This window comes from Mauremys mutica, chromosome 3 (genome assembly GCF_020497125.1).
Source record: "Mauremys mutica isolate MM-2020 ecotype Southern chromosome 3, ASM2049712v1, whole genome shotgun sequence".
NCBI lineage: Eukaryota > Metazoa > Chordata > Testudines > Geoemydidae > Mauremys > Mauremys mutica.
The window spans coordinates 84297251-84317271 of NC_059074.1; the positions used below are offsets into that span (position 1 = coordinate 84297251).

The window sequence follows — 20021 nt, forward strand, 5'->3', positions numbered from 1 at the left end:
ACTTCACTTTAGGCTCCAAGTTCCTAAAATCTTGGTCCAAAGTAGCAGTCTTCAGTTCAAGTCCAGAAATTCTGGTGGATGTTCTCCATCTTGTTTCCAAATAAAATTTCCTCTAATGTTCAATCATCTTTCATTAGTGAGCAAGTTTCCATATATCAAATGAAGATGGAGAAAGGAAAGATCTTTAATCCAATTGACAGATCCCATCATATTCTTTTTTCTCATCTATATTGATTAAGGTCATTCCAATAACAGCAGCAACAAAATGCAACTTTAACAAGCCAAGTATGACCAAAAGCCTTATATCACACCTTTAGTTTTTGTCTCTGGATTATTTGTATAATACTGTCTTTTAAGATGCATATGATTTTAAGCAATAATGTGTTCTTGGTAGTGAGTTCGTGGGGACTAATCCATTTCACTAGTGTGTTTTGGTCTCCTGCGTTCAGCCAAGCTAGAATTGTTGTAATAATAATACTTCACACTGATATAGCGTCTCTCATCCAAGGATCTCAAAATGTCTTACAAACAATAATAAACTCTCTCATATGAGAGAGAGAGAGAGAGTCTCCAGTGAGGAAACTGTTGTATGCCTTTTATTTGTTGGCAAACTAAGGTACAGAGAGGTAAAGGGTAACCCTCAAAAAGACATTGAGTGGAATATTTGCTTTTAAGCAATGGTAAATAGAAAACGGGGAGAAAAAAGATTGAAACTTTTTCATTTTACATTGTGGGAAATTTGTTGTTTGGTAAGGCTAGAACGTAGATATTTCTAAATAGAAATGTGCAGATCAAATGAGGTTTTTTTGTTGACACTTCTGTTGTTCAGGATTTAACAATATTGAATTAGATTTTTCCTGTGATCTGACAGTTACTGAAGGTGTAGTTCACAGTGATATTGGATGATAGAGCTTTTTTGTAGTACATTTCTTCTGTTGGTTTTGGTTGAGTGTTGCTATCACTTTTTTCCTTTTTTTTTAAATTATTATTTAGTGTGAAGTGTCTGTTACAGCTGTCCCCCTGCTGCATTCCTTTTTCCCCTCTCCTTTCTGTTTGTCCTGTGTGGCTGCCCCTCCCGGCCATTGTGCTAACTAAAGTCACAGCCTGGCCCTGCTTATGGGAATGGCTTGTGCAGACTGACTGGAGCCATTGCTCTGCTCAGGGAGGGGGCTTCTTGCTCCTTTGTCTAGCTTCTTTGTTCAGACCCGGCTCTGCCCAGGAATGCAAGACCTAAAGTGGCCAAATAGTTAAGCATATGAGTCATACCTGTGGCTCAGAACATGCCCAGGCATGCCTATGCTTACCTGCAGTTTTTCCCTGCCTTCTCTCCTCCCCTGTAACAAGAGGAACCAATCAGAGTTACTGGCGGGAAACTGCCTGAGTTTGCCTTTAAAACCAGACATTTTCTGATCAGACCCCGGAGAAGGTCCTTGCTTTGCCACCTGATCTGATAGGCTAGGGGTCTTTGGGGGGCCCTCTCCCCGCTCTCGTTTGTTTTTGAGCATACCCCCGTTTTTAAACTCCCCTCCCACGAACAACGAATTTTGCCTGGAGATCTCCTGATTATTGTAAGCGAATCGAGTCCTCTCTCCATCCTCCGATGCTGCTGCTGTTCCTGTCTCTGTGCTTGCTGCTGTCCTGGGGATTGGTAAGAACTCCCTCTTGCAGACTCCCCCTGGCCTAGCTGCTGGCCTTGTTTCCCCAGCAGACAGACCCAAGCTAACTCCTTGGTCTGTATCTGTAATCTGTTTCTTGCTCCGCAGCGCCTTTGCTGCTAGAAATAAGCCTGTGCCGCTGCTAAGCTGTGCCTCCCTGGACTATCCTGGGCAGCCTACTAGCAGTCGTCCCACTGCTGCAGCCACCACCTTAACCCCCCCCCCCCCCCTTTGGAGCTGTATCCTGGGCACACACCACTCTGCCCTCTGGAACTACCCCTAGTATAAGGTGCTGTACCCATTAGGTTAGGTTTAGCCTTTAGTCTAGATAAATTGTAATTTCATTTTGCATAGCTGTGGTTAAGTTAGGTTTAAAAATTGTTTCCATTGTACTCTGTAAGTTAAGCTTAGAGAATTGTTGTATTGTGGTTTGTTACTTGCTAATTTGTGTAGTCTTGGTTAAGTTAGATCATAGATAAAGACCTTGCTGTGTTCTGTATAATTGTGTTTCCCCCGTTCTCTCCGTGCGCGCGCCCCCTCCCCCCCGGGCTTCCCCAGACACTTGCTGCTTAAACTTACAGCCTGTCTGTTCTCTGTGTTTCCCTGAGCTTAAATCTCTCTCCGCAGAGCCTCTGCCTTTGGTCTCTGCTCCACCACGTGCCCCTCTTCCCCCAACCCAATCTAGCATAAAACCCCATTGGTTACCCTTTTTCTCTCTAACACACCTCACATTTTACATTTACACCACTGTAACACATTTTTACCTAGAGTTGTTGGTTATTTAACACATTTTACCCATAACTGTTAGTTGGTTATATGCTGCTGTGACACACCCTTTACATAGAAATTGTTAGCTACCTGTTACATTTATAATTCAGTGTTAATTGGTTACCAACTGTATTGTACCCCGCTATTGAAACCCCCTATACTATTTACTAAAAGAAACCCCTCCCCAATTGTCTACCTTGACACCCCCCATACCCCTCACTATTGAATTTTCCCTGTTTTTGCATTTTCTTAATAAAGTTTATTTTGCACCCCACCAGTGCAGTAGTTGTCCCCCAAGATCCCCTACCTGCTGGCAGGGTCATGAAGTACTATAGAAAGTGATTGGTTATTACTATGATTTTCTTTGGCCTCTTATTAACACATATTGGATCAACTTTTCAACTCACTTTACACATCCCTTCAGATTGTCCACCAACATCTGCCCAGAGTTGGCCTTTGGAGCTCTTGAAGCCTTTGGTTGGTGGTTTGGTTTTGGTTGGCTGGTTGGTGTTGGTTGGTTGGTTTTGTTTATTTGTAGGCGTATAAATAGCATAGCCTCAATGCCCCTCCCCAAAATCCCTTAGCTGTCTCTTTTGTCTCTACTTATTGCCTCGCTAGCTGTTTTTATTGTCTTTAAGACTCTTCCCTGTCCTATACATCTGACAGGATTAAAATAGTAATACAGCCGGTATTTTCCCTTTCTTATCACATTATTGGAAAGAAATTAGGTACTCTTTTTTTTATAGTCAGGAATATTCATTTGAAGGATTAAATCTTCTACAAGTCTTGACAGATATCTTTGTCTTTTGTGGGATTCCTAGGATGTGAGATATTCCATGCTTTCTCCTTACATTACCTCTACTCACCTAAAAATTAATTCAACTACTCACCAATGGAAATGGGAAACTATCTGGTGAGCAGGAGAGCTCAAATCATCAGTTTCTTCAGAAGCTGGCTGCTTTTTTAAATGAAGTTTCCAGCCTTTACGATTCCAAAGAGAACCTTCTAAATGTAAATGAGTACAGGGTTGTTCTTCCTCAGTCTTCAGATAGACAGCTCTCTGCCATCGTTCCCAAGCCTCTGTTTCTGTTCTGAAGCAGCAGCCGTGTTGTACTTAAAGTACCGCACAGGATCTTTTCAGGGGGAATAAGGCAGAACGCCACATTTATTAGTAGTACATGTATTAATTAATATTGTATCATATGCATATGATATATATGTAGTACACACACACACACTCTGTTTTGTTGTTACTAACTAGTTGCTCCCCTTAACTGCACTGGCCAGGTGAGTTAGGCCATGGCTACACTTGCAAATTTGCAGCGCTGCAGCAGGGTGTGAAAACACACCCTCTCCAGCGCTGCAAATTGCGGCACTGCAAAGTGCCAGTGTGGTCAAAGCCCCAGCGCTGGGAGCGCGGCTCCCAGCGCTGTACGTTATTCCCCACAGGGAGGTGGAGTACGGACAGCGCTGGGAGAGCTCTCTCCCAGCGCTGGCGCTTTGACTACACTTAGTGCTTCAAAGCGCTGCCGCGGCAGCGCTTTGAAGTGCAAGTATAGCCATAGCCTTAGATGGGGGAGGGAGTGGAGCCGGGCTTCTGCCGATCCTGATCGATGCTTCCATGTTGACAAGACGAGACCCGGGGTCCTGTCCAAGACACCTCACTTTTATAGCAGTTTCCCTCTCATTCAGATCTGTACCAGATTCAAAATCTGTCTCTCTGTCCATTGGTCCTTTGTGCTGCTTTCTTCTGGGTGTTGTCCCAATGCTGCAAAGAGGGTGTTTCCAAAAGAAGGTGCCTGCTTCTAACCTCGGAGGCCATCAGTATGTCTGCTTGTCTTTAATGAGCCCACTTGACATGTTTTATTGTCCTTGGGTCTGGCTCCCAGCTCCTCTCCAATGGAATACAAGCTGTCAGGAACAGTATCCCTGATGATGCCACAGCACACCTGGTTGCTGAGCTCTGTGGCTTTATCCTCACACACAACTATTTCAAATTTGCTGACAATATATATCTCCAGATCAGTGGCACCGCTATGGGCACCCGTATGGCCCCACAATATGCCAATATTTTTATGGCCGACCTGGAACAACGCTTCCTCAGCTCCCGTCCACTCACGCCCCTTCTCTACCTACGCTACATCGATGACATCTTCATCATCTGGACCTGTTCATGATGACAACAGCACCTCCTTTATCAGCCTCTTGTTATGGCTTGGTGGACTATTGTAATCCTAATAGTAAAGAACCACATGCACACATTATGGCACAGTTCTGTAAGTGGAAACCCTTTTGCAGAGAACCATGAAATATACACTGTAATACCTAGGTACCAGGATACCTGATGGAGTCTTTTGGGGGGAGTAGAGAATGCTGAATAGGACTTTAAATTCTATTAATTTCAATTTAAATATTTTGACTTAAGTTTGTGCGTTCGTTTTCAAAAACAAACTTTTAGTTATCTTCATTGTTTAGCTCATATGAATTCTGACACCTGGGCACTATGTAAATCTTATTGCTGATCCCCCTCACACATCTTAAATCCATGTGACTGTTCAAGTTAAGAGCAAGGCTGAGTTAGAGCCACATGATTTCATCATGTTTTCCTACTAGGCTGAGTATTATTAAAAGCTACACCCTGTTGTGTTTAGGACAGTACTGATGGAAGGAATTAGCAAAACAAGAGCTTCCTACAGCAAGCCAGTCCTGTAATCTGCACTTACGGTTAATTACCCTAAATGTAGAAGATCATTCAATTTAATTTATCCTTTTGTCACGTAATGAGTACAATGCAAATGTTCACTTTCTTTTCACATTCTACTTAAGAGGTAGAAATACAAATATTATAAATAGCATTGTTTTTAAAAATGCAGTTCTTTCTTAATTATCAGTACTGTTAAAATAACATTTTTAAAGATTTGTTTTTGGATTAACATTTGAAATTTTGGTGGATCTCTCACTTTGTAATGTTTAGATCCTGGCAAATAGGCATTTTTAAATAAGCCCATATAATTTTTTAGCATAGTATGTAGAATGTTCTTAAATATAGATGGTTTTTTGCCAGTGAAATCTATCCATCAGAATATTTGTGTTACCTGACTGATACTTTATTACTTCTCTTGTATCTTTTCATTTGATCCTACCCAAGGAATCAGTGTTTCTAGTTTGATCTTGGATACCTAGAGGTCCATCTTTTGCAATGCTCTTCCGTCTAAGTCTGCCATCAGAATCAGATCTTAAAAATGCTCATCATTATTTAAATTAGCTATCATCCATGTTGAGTGTTGAGCATATACCAATGATGTGAAGAAATTCTTCTGGTGGTAAGGACTGAATAACATTTTAGTTAATCTGTGGGCTGAGGTGAGAGGGTATAAAACTGGAGTCATGTATTATTAGTACACTGTATAACTGCAATTTACATGAAAGGAAGTTTTTATGCAAGGGTGTAGTTTGGCCTTTAATAATTAACTTAAGGCACCCTACTCCTGCAAGGCGCTTCCCATGGGCAGATCTTTGCACTTGAAGTTCCTTAAAGGATCAAGTCCTAACATCTTAGTAACTCTTTTTTATTCAGAGACACTAAGTTGGAAAAAAATGGACAACAAAGATACGACATCATTATTATTGCCCTTTATTTCTTTCCCTCCATATCCTTCAGTTTCTCTTTCAGCATTTTCCCCTTTCTCTGTCGCCGTTTTGGTCTCTGAGTTTCCCTTGTCTTTCCTCCCCCCTCCCCCACCCCCCACCCCATTTTGGCACTTTGACCCCCATATATATCAGTCAGTCAGTTTAGGTTCTTATACCTTTCCTGTAATGATGGCGTTGGAGCTGGTTGTCTCTGGCTACAAGAAAGCACAAATACTTTAGATGTGGAAGACTACAGGGTGAAGTTGGCTAGCATTCTAGTCAGTTTCTCTCATCACTTCTTCCATGTTTAAAGTACTTCACAGAGAGACAGATACTGTTTCTATTAAGCTTTTTAAACTGGGAGGCTATTGGAAAAAAACAATTGACTTTTCACCAGCTTCACCTTATAGCAGGGGTGGGCAGACTTTTTGGCCTGAGGTCCACATTGGGTTTGCAAAACTGGATGGAGGGCCAGGTAGGGAAGGCTGTGCCTCCCCAAACAGCCTGACTCCTATCCGCCCTTCCCACTTCCCACCCCCTGACTGTCCCCCTCAGAGCTGTGACCTATCCAACCCCCCCGGTCCTTGTCCCCTAACTGCACCGTCCTGGGACCCCCTGCCTCTAACTGCCCCCCTGGGACCCAACCCCCTATCAACCCCCCTGCTCCCAGTCCCCTGACTGCCCTAACCCCACTTGACAGGCTACCTGGGACCCTATGCCTATCCAACCCCGCCTTGTTCCTTGTCCCCTGACACGCCCCCCAACCTCCGCCCCATTCAACCGCTCCCTGTCCCCTGATTGCCCCCCGGAGCCCCCCATCCCTTATACATCCCCCCAGCCCACTTATACTTACCATGCTGAGCAGAGCCGCATGTCTGGCTTCTGCGCCAGCTGGAGCCAGACATGCTGCAGCTCTGCTTGGCAGGAGCGCACCGCTCCGCCATCCAGAGCGCTGCCCGCGGGATGGCGTGGCTCTGTGGGGGAGGGGCCAGGGGGTGGCCTCCCCAGCTGAGAGCTCAGGGGCTGGGCAGGACGGTTCCACAGGCCACATAGTTTGCCCCCCTCTGTCTTATAGCCTCGCCACTAAAGCGTGCGAGCAGGCTGCTTGGAGACTTTTCAGAGAGTTCAGTGATGGCTAAGTGGCCGGGGCGGGGGGGGGGGGGGGGGAGGTGGAGAGGGTGGGATGGGGAGACGGACTCTTTTATGTAAGTTACATTTTCCTTCTCCACACAGCTGCCAGCTTTTCTTTCTCCTGATTTAAATTGGTTTTCTTCCCTCTGTGCTGTGAACTGGAGAGTTGAGGGGCTTTTTAAGTGTTGGGGATTGATTAGTATTTTCATGAAACACATACAAAATGTACCTGAAATGCTGTTGGCTAAAACAATACCATTTACAAATTTATCTGATCTAATGAAGATAGAGCTAATCTACAGCTATATAATGCTATTGTTGATATGTTTATAGTTTTGTGTTTTTTTAAAATTCTTGTACAATTTTTTTTTTTTTTTTTTAAACCTAGCGGTATTTTCTTGTTGGGAGTAATCATGCAGAGACCAAGTATCGTGTTTTGAAAATTGATCGCACTGAACCAACGGATTTAGTTATAATTGATGATAAGGTAAGTTCAGAACAGCTGAAAAACATACTCTTGAGTATTTCACGATGCTCTGGATTTCACGTGTATATGATTTGTTTTCTTCATAAACAGCAGATAGCCAAACTTTTCTCAAATGTGTCATCCTACTACATCATACTTCCATGACACTCAGTTTCTGTTAACTGTGCAGTTTCTGCTAACCTTCTATAGGGTAAAAACAGATCTCCTAATGTCAAGTAATAGATGTGAGTTTTGTCTTATGTTCAGCTATGTCATTCTGAAACGCAAAATGAACTTGCTTAACTATTGCTTAGCTAAATGCTTGGAGTTGGTTTGAAATCATTTACACATCTGAAGCAAGACGAGCAACAGACAACAAAGCTTGGTAATGTACAGAATAGAGTAAGATGTGGTCCCTGCCCCAAGGATTTTATGGTATAATGTTCCAGCCCGTCAAAGACTTACACACCTACTTAACTTCATAAACATGTGTGATTACTTCCTTACTTTTACTTCAGTGGGAATACTGATGTGTATAAAGTTATAGATATGCATATGTTTTTGAAGGATCAGGGCATGAGGCTTCAGTCCTGCAAAGAGAACTGCCTGCACTGGGTACTGTACCATTCCACTCAGTGGAATTCTGTATGGAAATAAGTAGGGCCCTACCAAATTCACAGTCCATTTTGGTCAATTTCATGGTCATCAGATTTTAAAAATAATAAATTTCATGATTTCAGCTATTTACATCTGAAATTTCACAGGGTTGTAATTGTAGGGATCCTGACCCAAAAAGGAGTTTTAGGGTGGGGGGGACCACAAGTTTATTGTAGTGTGGGGTCGTGGTACTGCTACCTCCTACTTCTGTGCTCCTACTGGCAGTGGCACTGCCTTCAAAGTTGAGCGACCTGAGGGCGGTGGCTACTGGCCGGGAACCCAGCTCTGAAGGCAGAGCCGCCATCATCAGCAGCAAAGAAGTAGGATGGCCTGGTATGGCGTTGCTGCCTTCAGAGCTGGGCCCTTGGTCTGTAGCTGCTACTCTCCAGCTGCCCAGCTCTGAAGGCAGCAGTGCAGAAGTAAGAGTGACATGGTATGGTATTGCCACCCTTACTTCTGTGCTGTTTCTGGTGGGGCGTTGCCTTCAGAGCTCAGCACCTAGCCAACAGTTGTCACTCTCCATCCGCCAGCTCTGAAGGCAGTGCGGAAGTAAGGGTGGCAATACCATGACCCCCCCCCCCCAAATAACCTTGTGACCTCTCCCAGCAACTCCCTTTTGGGTCAGGACCCCCAATTTGAGAAATGCTGGTCTCCCTCTTGAAATTTGTATAGTGTAGGGTAAAAACACAAAAGACGAGATTTCACCGGGGGTGGGGGGGCAGATTTCACGGTCTGTGGTGCATTTTTCATGGCTGTGAATTTGGTAGGGCCCTAGACATAAATGTCCACATAGACCCTAGTTCTACAAAATAATTTCTCTAAGATGACAATTACAAAACGCAGTTAAAGTACAGAAAACACAAGGTGACCACGTGGTGGGATGTATGGCAGTGGCAGGCGGAAGGATTTTTCCCCTTTCCAATGAAAAAAAGTCCTAGCACTTCAATAAATGGAGATAGATTTTGTTAGAAATGAGGAGACAAATTAGGATAAGAAAATAAATTAAATAATTGTATCTGATAATTTAATAATTTGAATAAGACAAAAACAATGTTTAATAACAAATACATTTTTAATTAATAAATAATTTTAAACGATCACTGTGGTGGACTAGGTGCTAGCTATCATATAGACTGCTTGATCGTGGACTCAAGCTTGACCGTGGAGATCAGTTCCCAAAATACAATTTTGTTTTGTAATCTTGACCACATATGTTATGAAATTGAGAGTCAATAAACAATGGAAGCCATGATATTCTCTTTAGTCACTTTTCAGAACAGAACTATGCAATTAAATAAACGCCACTATTCTATAATGTAAAGTAGCACTGATAACCAAAAGAATAAGTTAAATATGCATTTATATTTTCAGCATGTGTACACACAACAAGAGGTGAGGGAACTTCTTGGCCGCCTAGATCTGGGAAATAGAACAAAGATTGGACAGAAGGGCTCCTCTGGGTTATCTCGAGCCGTCTCTGCTTTCGGTGTCGTAGGTAATCACCTTGTTGTTTCTTTGATGGTATATTTTTTTAAGAAAGTATAACTCGGAGCACAAGTGGTAATTGCAGCACTTTTCACCAGTCAGAATATTATCCACTCTACGCATGATTGTGTAGTAAAGTAACAAATATTAACGAAGTACACTTTTTTGTACTTTTTACAATGACTTTATAGGTGTTGCTTGTATCACACTTACATAGGCATGAGGAATCAATGAGAGAGCTGGATTTAAATGTCAAGTCCATGTGTCATTTGATCTCAACTGCATCCCAACCAGGAATGAATCAGCATTTAAGCAGCACTGGAATTTGGTCCTTACTTTAGTCTGCCAGAGCTTGAGTCTTTTAGATTTCATGATATGCTGCTAGTCTTATCTCTCCTCTCTGCAGTGTTCACTCTTAGTAAGAGGAATGAGAGCAGAATCATAGCATTGTAAGACTGAGAGGTCACCTAGTCCAGTCCTCTGCACTCATGGCAGGACTAAGTATTGTTTAGACCATCTCTGACAGGTGTTTGTCTAACCTGCTCTTAAAAATCTCCAATTATGGAGATTCCACAACTTCCAAAAGCAAATTATTCCAGTGCTTAACTACCCTGACAGTTGGGAAATTTTTCCTAACATACAGCCTAAACCTTGCCACAATTTAAGCCCATTGCTTCTTGTCCTATCCTGAGAGGTCAACAAGAACAATTTACCTCCCTCCTCCTTTTAATAACCCTTTATGTACTAACTGTCATGTCCCCTGTCAGTCTTCTCTTCTCCAGACAAAATTCTGATAACAATCTCAGTAAATACCTTGTTGATGCCCAAAAATTCCAAAATTTATTGGACTGTTTCTTATCCAAGTATGATGTGATAGTCCATTCATTTAGACAGTGACCTTGTTTACTCAGAATTCTGCAACATGCCTTGGTCATTCATATAAATACACATTTTTTTATCATAGGAAAGTTGAATTGCCATAGCTAGTCAGCTAGTGGTTCGTTAGTCTGGGATATTCTTTTCAGATGCTTTTGAAGAATAACACACACACACATTCTTCCAATCCATCCACAGATGTTAGCATAAGGTTTATAGTTCTTATTTTTATACTCCTTATTTCTCACTTTAAGCCATCGATTTTTGTCTCTTTTTAAATTGTAAGTTTTGTGAAAATTGTAACTGTAAAATTTTAGTTCATGCATAAAAATGCAACTTTTTTGGCAGATTGTACAACAGATCATTTTAAAAAAAATCAAAGGGCAACTTCTGATTTATGTATTGGTGAGAGGTTTTTTTGAAAATTAATTAATGTATGCTCCGCAAACATATAGGCATTCAGTTCTCTGAAAGAGGTTTACCAAACAGCAGGAAAGTTCAGTGTTCTGGAGGAAATCTAAGTAATCTCATCTCTCCGATTTCTGAAGATGCCATAATAGTATACTTTAAAAAATAGAGCTGTTTGATAAAGCATATCAGACATTTAAGATGTATATTTGATGTGATATTTTTGTTGAGCAAAAATTGAATGAAAGCCATATCCTAGCCTTTCTCATCAATCCACATAAGTGACACCATGACCTTTTGCTGTTAGTGGAACCACATAGTAGTTCTTCACCTGGCTCCCGGAAAGCAACGTTCCAAATTCCAGCTTCTGAGAGAGAGAACTTATTGGCCCTTCCTAATCTATAACCCCCTGTTGCTGTTGGGACTGGGACAGGCAATATCCAGGAAGCTGGGAAGGAGAGAGGCTCTACTTACTATTGCTTATGGCTTATTTCAGGAGAATAACACTCTGAGGCTCAAATGAGAAAATATGATTTTACTCCATTCTCTAATCACTTTGCAAAGCAGGTAGTGCATGTGGATGCCAATCAGTACCGATGCTTAGGACTAGGCCAAGTTCTAGTTTACTACTTAAAAAAAAAAATTGCAGAAACCCTTTATCTCAGTGTAACCTCTAATTTAAATCAGCTTCTGAAACAGATGACTGGAGGATAACTAATGTGATGCCAATTATTAAAAAAGACTCCAGATGCGATCCTGGCAGTTACAGGCTAGTAAGCCTAACTTCGCTCCCTGGTAAATTATAATTATAGTAAAGGACAGAATTGTCAGACACACATTTGAACGCAATTTGTTGGGGAAGAGTAAAGGGAAAATCATGCCTCATCAATCTAATAGAATCTTTGGGGGGGTCAACACACACGTGGACAAAGGTGATCCTGTGGATATAGCGTACTTGGGCTTCCAGAAAGCCTTTGATAAGTTCCATCACCAAAGGCTCTTAAGCCAAGTAAGCAGTCATGGGATAAGAAGGAAGGCCCTCTCATGGATCAGTAACTGATTAAAAGACCGGAAACAGAGGGTAGGAATAAATGGTCAGTTTTCAGAATGGAGAGCGGAAAATAGCAGTGTCCCCCATGGAGCCGTACTGGGACCAGTACAGCGTTCAACATATTCATAAGTGATCTGGAAAAAGGGGTAAACAATGAAGTGGCAAAGTTTGCAGATGATACAAAATTACTCAAAATAGTTAAGTTTAAAGCAGACTGAGAAGAGTTTCAAAGTGATCTCGCAAAATTGGCTGACTGGGCAACAAAATGGCAGATGAAATTCAGTGTTGATAAATGCAAAGTAATGTACATTGGAAAACATAATCTCAGCTATATGTACAAAATGATGGGGTCTAAATTAGCTGTTACCACTCAAGAAAGAGAATTTGGAGTCATGGTGTATAGTTCTCTGAAAACATCCACTCAATGTGCAGCAGAAGTCAAAGCTAAGAGGATGTTAGGAACCATTAGGAAAAAGAGATTAGACAGTAAATATCATAATACCACTATATAAATCCATGATACTCCTCCAACTTGAATACTGTGTGCAGTTCTACTCACCCCATCTCAAAAAAGGTATATTTTAAAAGTGGAAAAGGTACAGAGAAGGGCAACAAAAATGATTAAGGATATGGACCAGCTTCTATATGAGAAGAGGTTAAAAAGACTAGGACTTTTCAGCTTGGAAAAGAGATGACTAAAGAGAAATGTTATAGAGATCTATAAAATCAGAAAATTATGTGTAGAAAGAGAATGCGGAAATGTTATTTACACCTTCACATAACAAGAACCAGGGATCACCCAATAAAATCAATAGGCATCGGGTTTAAAACAAACAAAAGGAATTACTTCTTCACAGAACACACAGTCAACCTGTGGAACTCCTTGCCAATGGCTGCTGTGAAGTCCAAAGCAGAAATTGGGTTAAAAAAAGAATTAGATCAATTCATGGAGAGTAGTTCCGTTGATGACTATTAGCCAAAATGGTCCGGGATGCAACCTCCCTCCTGCCCTGCTCAGGGTGTTCCTAAACTTCTGACTGCCTGATGCTGGGACTGGATGATGGGATGGATCACTTGATAATTACCCTGTTCTCTTCATTCCCTTTGAAGCTAATGTCATTGCCCACTGTCAGAAGACAGGATACTGGTCTGAGCCAGTATGACCATGCTTGTGTAGGGACCTGACTAGAAGGCCAGAAATTGGATCTCTGATCAAAAACTAGGTTGATGATAATACAAAAAATAGAGTTCACTGAATCCCTCACTCCAGTACTTACAGAATACCAGAAGAACTTCAGCTGCAATTTAGCAATCAAAATCCAGTAATCTAGTCTAGATGCCTCAGAAGACATTGTTTCTTACTGTGTTAGGTAGGGGTTCCTTTTCCTGTGGAGGTCAGAGCAACTTTTTCAAAGGTGAGCTAATATGGAAGAAGGGGAAGAAAAAGTGGCGGCAAAGATGGTTGTAGTTGGCCCCTCTGCCCCTTTATTATTGCTAATTCAGCTTCTTTTCTGGGCTACCTTTTTGTTGCTACCCCACTGTAGCAGTGATAAAAGAGCCCTAGGGGGGTTCCCTCTCAGAAGTCAGTCAGCAGGGATCGGGTCTTATTCCTGATACCAAGAAGTAGGGTCAGGGCCTCCCAAATCCCCTTCATCCTCTCCACCCTCAAGCAATTGATTCTTTTGGGGCTAAAGCTGATTTGGATGCTCACTTTTTTAACGGAGTGAGAGTTGGATAAAAATGAGTCCTACTGTGCTTAAAAAAAGAGATCTTTCAAATGTTTATAAAAATTTAATATTGTGCAAAGTATTGAAATAGTACCTGATATTGTCCTTCTAAACATTGTATCTAAGTCAACTTGTGACAAATGGGTTCTTATTTCTTGTATTTCTTCAATTTTGAACAGGTTTTGTTAGATTTTTAGAAGGCTACTACATTGTGTTAATAACAAAAAGGAGAAAGATGGCAGATATTGGAGGGCATGCAATATACAAAATAGAAGATACAAATATGATCTACATTCCAAATGACACTGTACGAATCACTCATCCTGATGAAGCAAGGTAAATGTTGGTGGTAGACTATGCTTTTACATAGCTTTTTTAAGTGATGAAGAAATATTGCAAACTAAGGTTCATAGACTCCTATCAGTTACATACTCCAGAGTGGAGCAGTTTGTTAAACATTATGAGCTTGTTTCTCCAGTCCTTTATGCTAGCTTTATGCTGAAGTGACATTGGCTTAATTGGAGATAACTGGTGTAATGAAATGGACAATCATAATGTAAGTTCAACTGAGTCTACCCAGAGGGGAAATGCAGCTGTGTCATGCCCCTTCATAGCTTCTGCCAACACTTCTGGGTTATTCATATGTCAGAGCTACAACTAAACAAGTGTGTGTGGCTTGGATTATTGTCAGAAACCATCCACTCCACATTAGTTCATTTGGGAGCATGTCAATGCTAGTGCTGCTATATGCTGCTTAATATACTAGTTGTCTAAGTAGCATTAGGTCCCCTGTGGTGCCTTGTAAACCTCATTGGAAAGGGTCACTTGCACTCCATCAAAAGGGTGGCATGGGTGGGGAGAAGATTCAGTGGCAACATTTCATCAAAACCAGCTGGAGTGTTGGTGTTTAAGCATGCAGGGCAGGTGCAGACTTGAGGCAGGGAGCATTATGCACTTATCAAGGTTCAGTGAAACTGGCTTCTCATAAACTGAGCATGTTTTCTGGTGAGTACTCCCATCCCATGATTTTACATGCAGGAAGGAATGTGGCCCTCTGAGATTAGTAGTCATGAATACTATGAGTAAATGCCAGCTTAATTTTTGGCAGGAGTGGGCTAACTTATTTTTTTGAGGTCCCAAACAAATAGAGCATTTTCAGTCTTGTATAATGTGTGTGTTAACTAAAGGTCACGCACATCACCATAAACTAACTGCAGGCAATATATCAAGCTAATGGTAACAATTAAGTAAGTTTCCACATTAGAACACATTATAGTTATACAGAAGTAATACACATCAATACTGCTTGTTAGAAACTAACAGGGCACATGAATATGACATGCATTATTAAACATCAACATGTTACCTAAATCATGATATAGAAGTACATAGTATTTTGTCTTATTGGAAGTTCAGTTAATTTTAACTTTTCCTACATAGTGATATGACTGTCCTTGAGACCTAGAGAATTTTTAGGTGTACAGCAGGTTGCGACAGAAGGAATGGTTTCTTTGTTTGGGTGACAGCACTAAATCCTGCAGTTCTTACTACTTTATCAATTGGAGTTTCAGTTTTGCTTGGCTAAATACTGCAGTATTTGGCCCACGGTGTATATAAAGAGATGATGAAATTGCAATAGAGATGGAGCCACAGTGGTCTAAAATAACAATATAAAACCTTGGTGAGACACGAGTTTCAAACAATGGGTAAATATAGTCAAAACAATATCCGATTTATCCAAGCCAGATTTTCCAGTGTTCCAGCAGAATTGCAATGATTGATAAAATACCGTAATACAGAATTGTAAAATACAGAATTGTAGTAATAAAGACAAGGGGAACAGCTGATGACAATGAGTAGACTTTTTTGCATATCTTGATCAGGGTATTCCTCAAACTGATTATTCAGTGTCTCACTTTGTGCATGTAGAAGAGAAGTTACTGTTTGGAATAATTTTTTCCCCCTTATCTGTGTTACTCTATTTAGATATCTACGAATCTTTCAAAATGTGGACCTGTCTAGCAATTTTTATTTTAGGTAAGTGTTTAACAACAGTTACTGATTATAATAATCTCAATTTTTAGCAGATATCTTAAAATCTTGGCTTTAATTTTGTCGGTAGCTTTGCACAGTTTTGTGTAGTTGGATTTCAAGTTTTACCTGGAAGTGCCTTGTAATCGATAATGTTAAAGGCCATTAACTGAATTTTTTTGTAGTATAACTCTTTAAAACTCTTCATTGCTCGATTGTTTAAATGCACAAATGATTTTTCTTTTCAAACTTAGTTTTGTTTTATGGTGACAGCCTTAAAGACCAAAGCCTTCTCTCTAGCCACAGAAAAGGAACAATATGGTCTGCAAAAACTTTCCACACTGACATACCAATATCCCACAACTCTTCTGAGACTCTGTTTGCATCCAATACAGACTGATAAGCAGACTTTTCCCTTCCCCTTATAAAGTAAAACATACGGCAATAAATGAAGAGCCAAGGATCCTTAACAATCACTAGTATGAAGGCATTAATCAGGAAGCTCAATACAAATTACAAAGTGATATGATTATTGATGAAAAACTTGCATATGTCTTCTTTTCCCTTCTCCTTTTACGCTGGCTTCTCTTAATGATAAATATGTGCTACTGAGACAACCCGGGCAAAAATTATCTTTCCGAACTAGGCTGAATTACTATGCATTTTGAGCTATTGCTCAATTCACAGAGAGGGTCAGCTGGTCTGGACTTGTATACGGGCTCTTCCCCGCTCCCCTGGTAGTCTCCCCCCTTCCTTGGATATTCCTAAATAGCTGTTGATGTTCTCCCAGCACCACTGGAGGCCATTTTTCTCTGCAGTCCTCACTCCCTTTATTTTTTAGGGTCCAATCTGTTAGATATCAGGGCTTGGTAACTTTCTGCTGGTCTTAGTGCTGCAAACTGAAAATTGGGACTCTGTGTGTGTGAGTGCACCTGGTGTCCCACCGAAGAGTGCTACTGGTATTTTAAAGTTGCAGTGTGAAGACCAGCAGAAAGGCAGAAGGTTCTGAAGGTTCCATGCTAGGTTCCTAAGAGATAGAAGGGAAGGGAAAGCAGATCTCCAGGTGCAAGAGTAACTAAAGGAGGAACAAGGAGTGTTGTCCATTTAAAATGGATATTAGTTAAATAGATCAGTCAGGATTATTTTTTCATTCTCTCCCGTATATTTCCTTTTTCTGTTTATATCTATTTTTTCCCCTCTGCTCTCCCCCATAGAGGGAGTAGGGGGAGAAGCAAAGGACCATTCATACACTCCTGCTTCTGTGGCACAACTTTCCCTTCCACCCATCCATGTGCTGTGTGCAAGGACTTGGGGCAAGTGGTTGATCCAGAGACTGTATTGGCTTTTAATTGGTGAACGTATATTATGACGACCGTTCACTGTATTTTCTGTTCAGGCTAAACTATAATCATGTTCAGTTTTCCACATGTTTCACAAATTTTCAGGTAGTGTTTGCAGGATTAATAATAATTTATTTTGTTTCACTGTTTGGGATGGTAGGTCAGGAGAAGTATATGTCTCTCATAATAGTGGGATTCATGCAGCTGGGAACAAGAGACTCTGGCAAACTGCCTGGAGTCTGTCTCAGTTGTGGCTTTAGCTTTCTTGGTAAGGTGGACATGTGTTGTGGGCCAGACAGCATCTCTGGCTTGGTAGCCATTCTGACCTTGGACTCTTCTATTCAGGACAAAGAGTGGCTCATGTCCAGGCTGAGTGGCTGTAGTCACTCTTTGCTGCAGAGATATGTTCAATCTCTTTTTTGTTGTTGTTGTTTTTTTGTTAAAGTTTCAGCCATTGTTCTATAAACTATTCATTAGCTTGTAATGTGGTGTTTGCAGGATCCCCTGGGCAAGCTACCATTCTGTAATTACAGTATGTTTGTTTAGTTTCATTGTCATTTGCTGTTCTATGCAAAATAGTCAATACTGCATTAAATAACAATACACGTAGAAAGCAAGGGTTTTCAGAAGTATTCCATGCTCCCGTAATTTTTACTAAATTTTAATCTTGGTTTCAGCTACAGCTATGATCTGTCACACTCTCTTCAATATAATCTTACCATCCTGAGAATGCCACTTGAGATATTAAAAGCTGAAACAATTCAGACTCGACAGGAGAGCTTTGATATCTTTGAAGATGAGGGACTTACAGCACAAGGTGGAAGTGGTAAGTGTATTTTAGACATACTGAATTAATACTAATAGTTAATGACAAATGCAATTAGAACTATTTTTCACTCAGCCTACCTTGCAGAAACATCCAGCTTTTTAAATTGATCAATGCAGTCTCATAACAGTACTCAGTTAATAAAAGATTATATAAAGTGCCAATTACAGATACTTGAATATGAGCAATGTAATTTCTAGAGATGATTAATCATTTATTTTGGTAATTTACATTGTAGCTTAGGGAGATAATTGAGCATGCTGACATTTTTCAGCAATTGATTATTCAGCTCACTCAATAGATATGAGTTTACAAATGAAGCAGTAATTAATTTTCAGTGAAGTATAAATAGTGCTAATAGATTTTGTCTTGTATAATGTTGGTAAATATTGATGACAAAGAAATTGTCTGATATTACCACCAACTTAATCCATTAGGCTCTAAAAGGGACTCTGAACAAAACACACATTAATTTAAACTCAGAGAGGTAGCTGTGTTAGTCTGGTTCTGTAAAAGAGCAGCAAAGAATCCTGTGGCACCTTATAGACTAACAGACGTTTTGCAGCATGAGCTTTCGTGGGTGAATGCCCACTTCGTCGGATGCAAGAGCCAACGAAGTGGGCATTCACCCACGAAAGCTCATGCTGCAAAACGTCTGTTAGTCTATAAGGTGCCACAGGATTCTTTGCTGCTATTAATTTAAACTGCAACCAAGGCTTCCATTTTGGATCTGACAAAAACAGCAGGTTTAAAGGGCTATTAATAAAAAAATTTTATAGTAAAAATGTGTGTTCATGTCTGATTTCTCCTGTTTTTCTGTGCCACCCCCCTCTTCCACTCCCTCCCCCACAGAAACACTTGAAAGTTGTTTTGTTTTAAGTGGGTCACTTGGTTTCTTTCTTCCTCTAATATGTCACGTTAATCATTTTTAGCAGAGCATCATCAACAAAGTTGGATTGTAATATTTTTTTTTTTTGCTTTATCTGTTTAGTGTTGTAGAAATATGTGAGACCACATCAATGAACATACAGTTTATAACTTTGGTCCTTTTCCATTTTTCTGAAAAAAGTATGTTTTTTCAAAGTGAAAGAAATGATAGCGGTTCCCATGAAGTCCATTAGGGACTTTCTGTTGCTATCAATTTTACATGGAAAGCATTCATATACTACAATGATGGGTGCAGTATAAAAATCTTAGATGCTTAACTTTAAACATGTGCTTAAATCCATCCCTGTTCAGCATAGTCCTGCAGCACATAATTAAGTGGTTTCCTGAATTGGGGCCAAGCACAATCAAATTAAAAGCCTCAGTTACAGTGTGTTTTAAAAATGAAATTATCAAACATGGTTGAGCTCTTTTTTTATTATTGATGCATTTTCATTTTAACTTTTTAGGTGTATTTGGGATTTGCAGTGAACCATATAAAAAGTACGTGTGGAATGGTCAACTGCTGGATGTAGTAAAAAACACTGTTCATAATGACTGGCTGTTGTATGTTATTCATGGATTTTGTGGGCAGTCCAGTATCCTTTTTACTATAAGAGAACAAATATTGGTTTATTGCATTTAAAAGTTTGTGTATGGACAGCAGTTCATAGGACAAAAGATTAATTACTGCATCAGTTGTTGCTAAACTCTATTTAAAAGGATTTTCACATGTATTATGACAGTCATTTAATTAGTTTTGCATTATTTTGCCAGATTTTAAAAACATAGAATCTAAAAAAAGATATATAATTGGAAAGATAATGTCCTTACTGTGTTTATAAAAGATGAGGGGAAATTCTTAACCCAAGCACACATTTTACAGTAAATCACTGTGTGATAATACTATGGAAAAATAAGGTTCCAATCTTGCAATCACTTCCACACAGGCAGAGTGCTGTGCCAGTATGGAGCTAATTACAGATTTGAGTCCTAGTAGAGCAACTTTGGGACCAGATGGTATTTATCAGGGAGTTCTGAAGGGA

The 20021-nt window shown here is 40.4% G+C and overlaps 1 protein-coding gene across 2 annotated transcripts in view; it reads left to right on the forward strand.

Moving 5' to 3' along the window:
• The window catches only part of FIG4 (FIG4 phosphoinositide 5-phosphatase), a 161612-nt gene that overhangs the window by 24431 nt on the left and 117160 nt on the right, over window positions 1-20021 (forward strand). Inside the window, exons 1-7 of one of the 2 annotated variants that reach the window (XM_045009547.1) lie at window positions 1586-1648; window positions 7573-7671; window positions 9679-9802; window positions 14034-14190; window positions 15841-15891; window positions 17903-18051; window positions 19446-19574. In XM_045009547.1, the coding sequence (XP_044865482.1) occupies window positions 1601-1648; window positions 7573-7671; window positions 9679-9802; window positions 14034-14190; window positions 15841-15891; window positions 17903-18051; window positions 19446-19574 (757 nt within the window). In that variant the 5' untranslated portion in view covers window positions 1586-1600. Of the gene's footprint in view, window positions 1-1585; window positions 1649-7572; window positions 7672-9678; window positions 9803-14033; window positions 14191-15840; window positions 15892-17902; window positions 18052-19445; window positions 19575-20021 lie in introns of those variants that run through there. The other variant, XM_045009546.1, reaches the window with a different exon arrangement.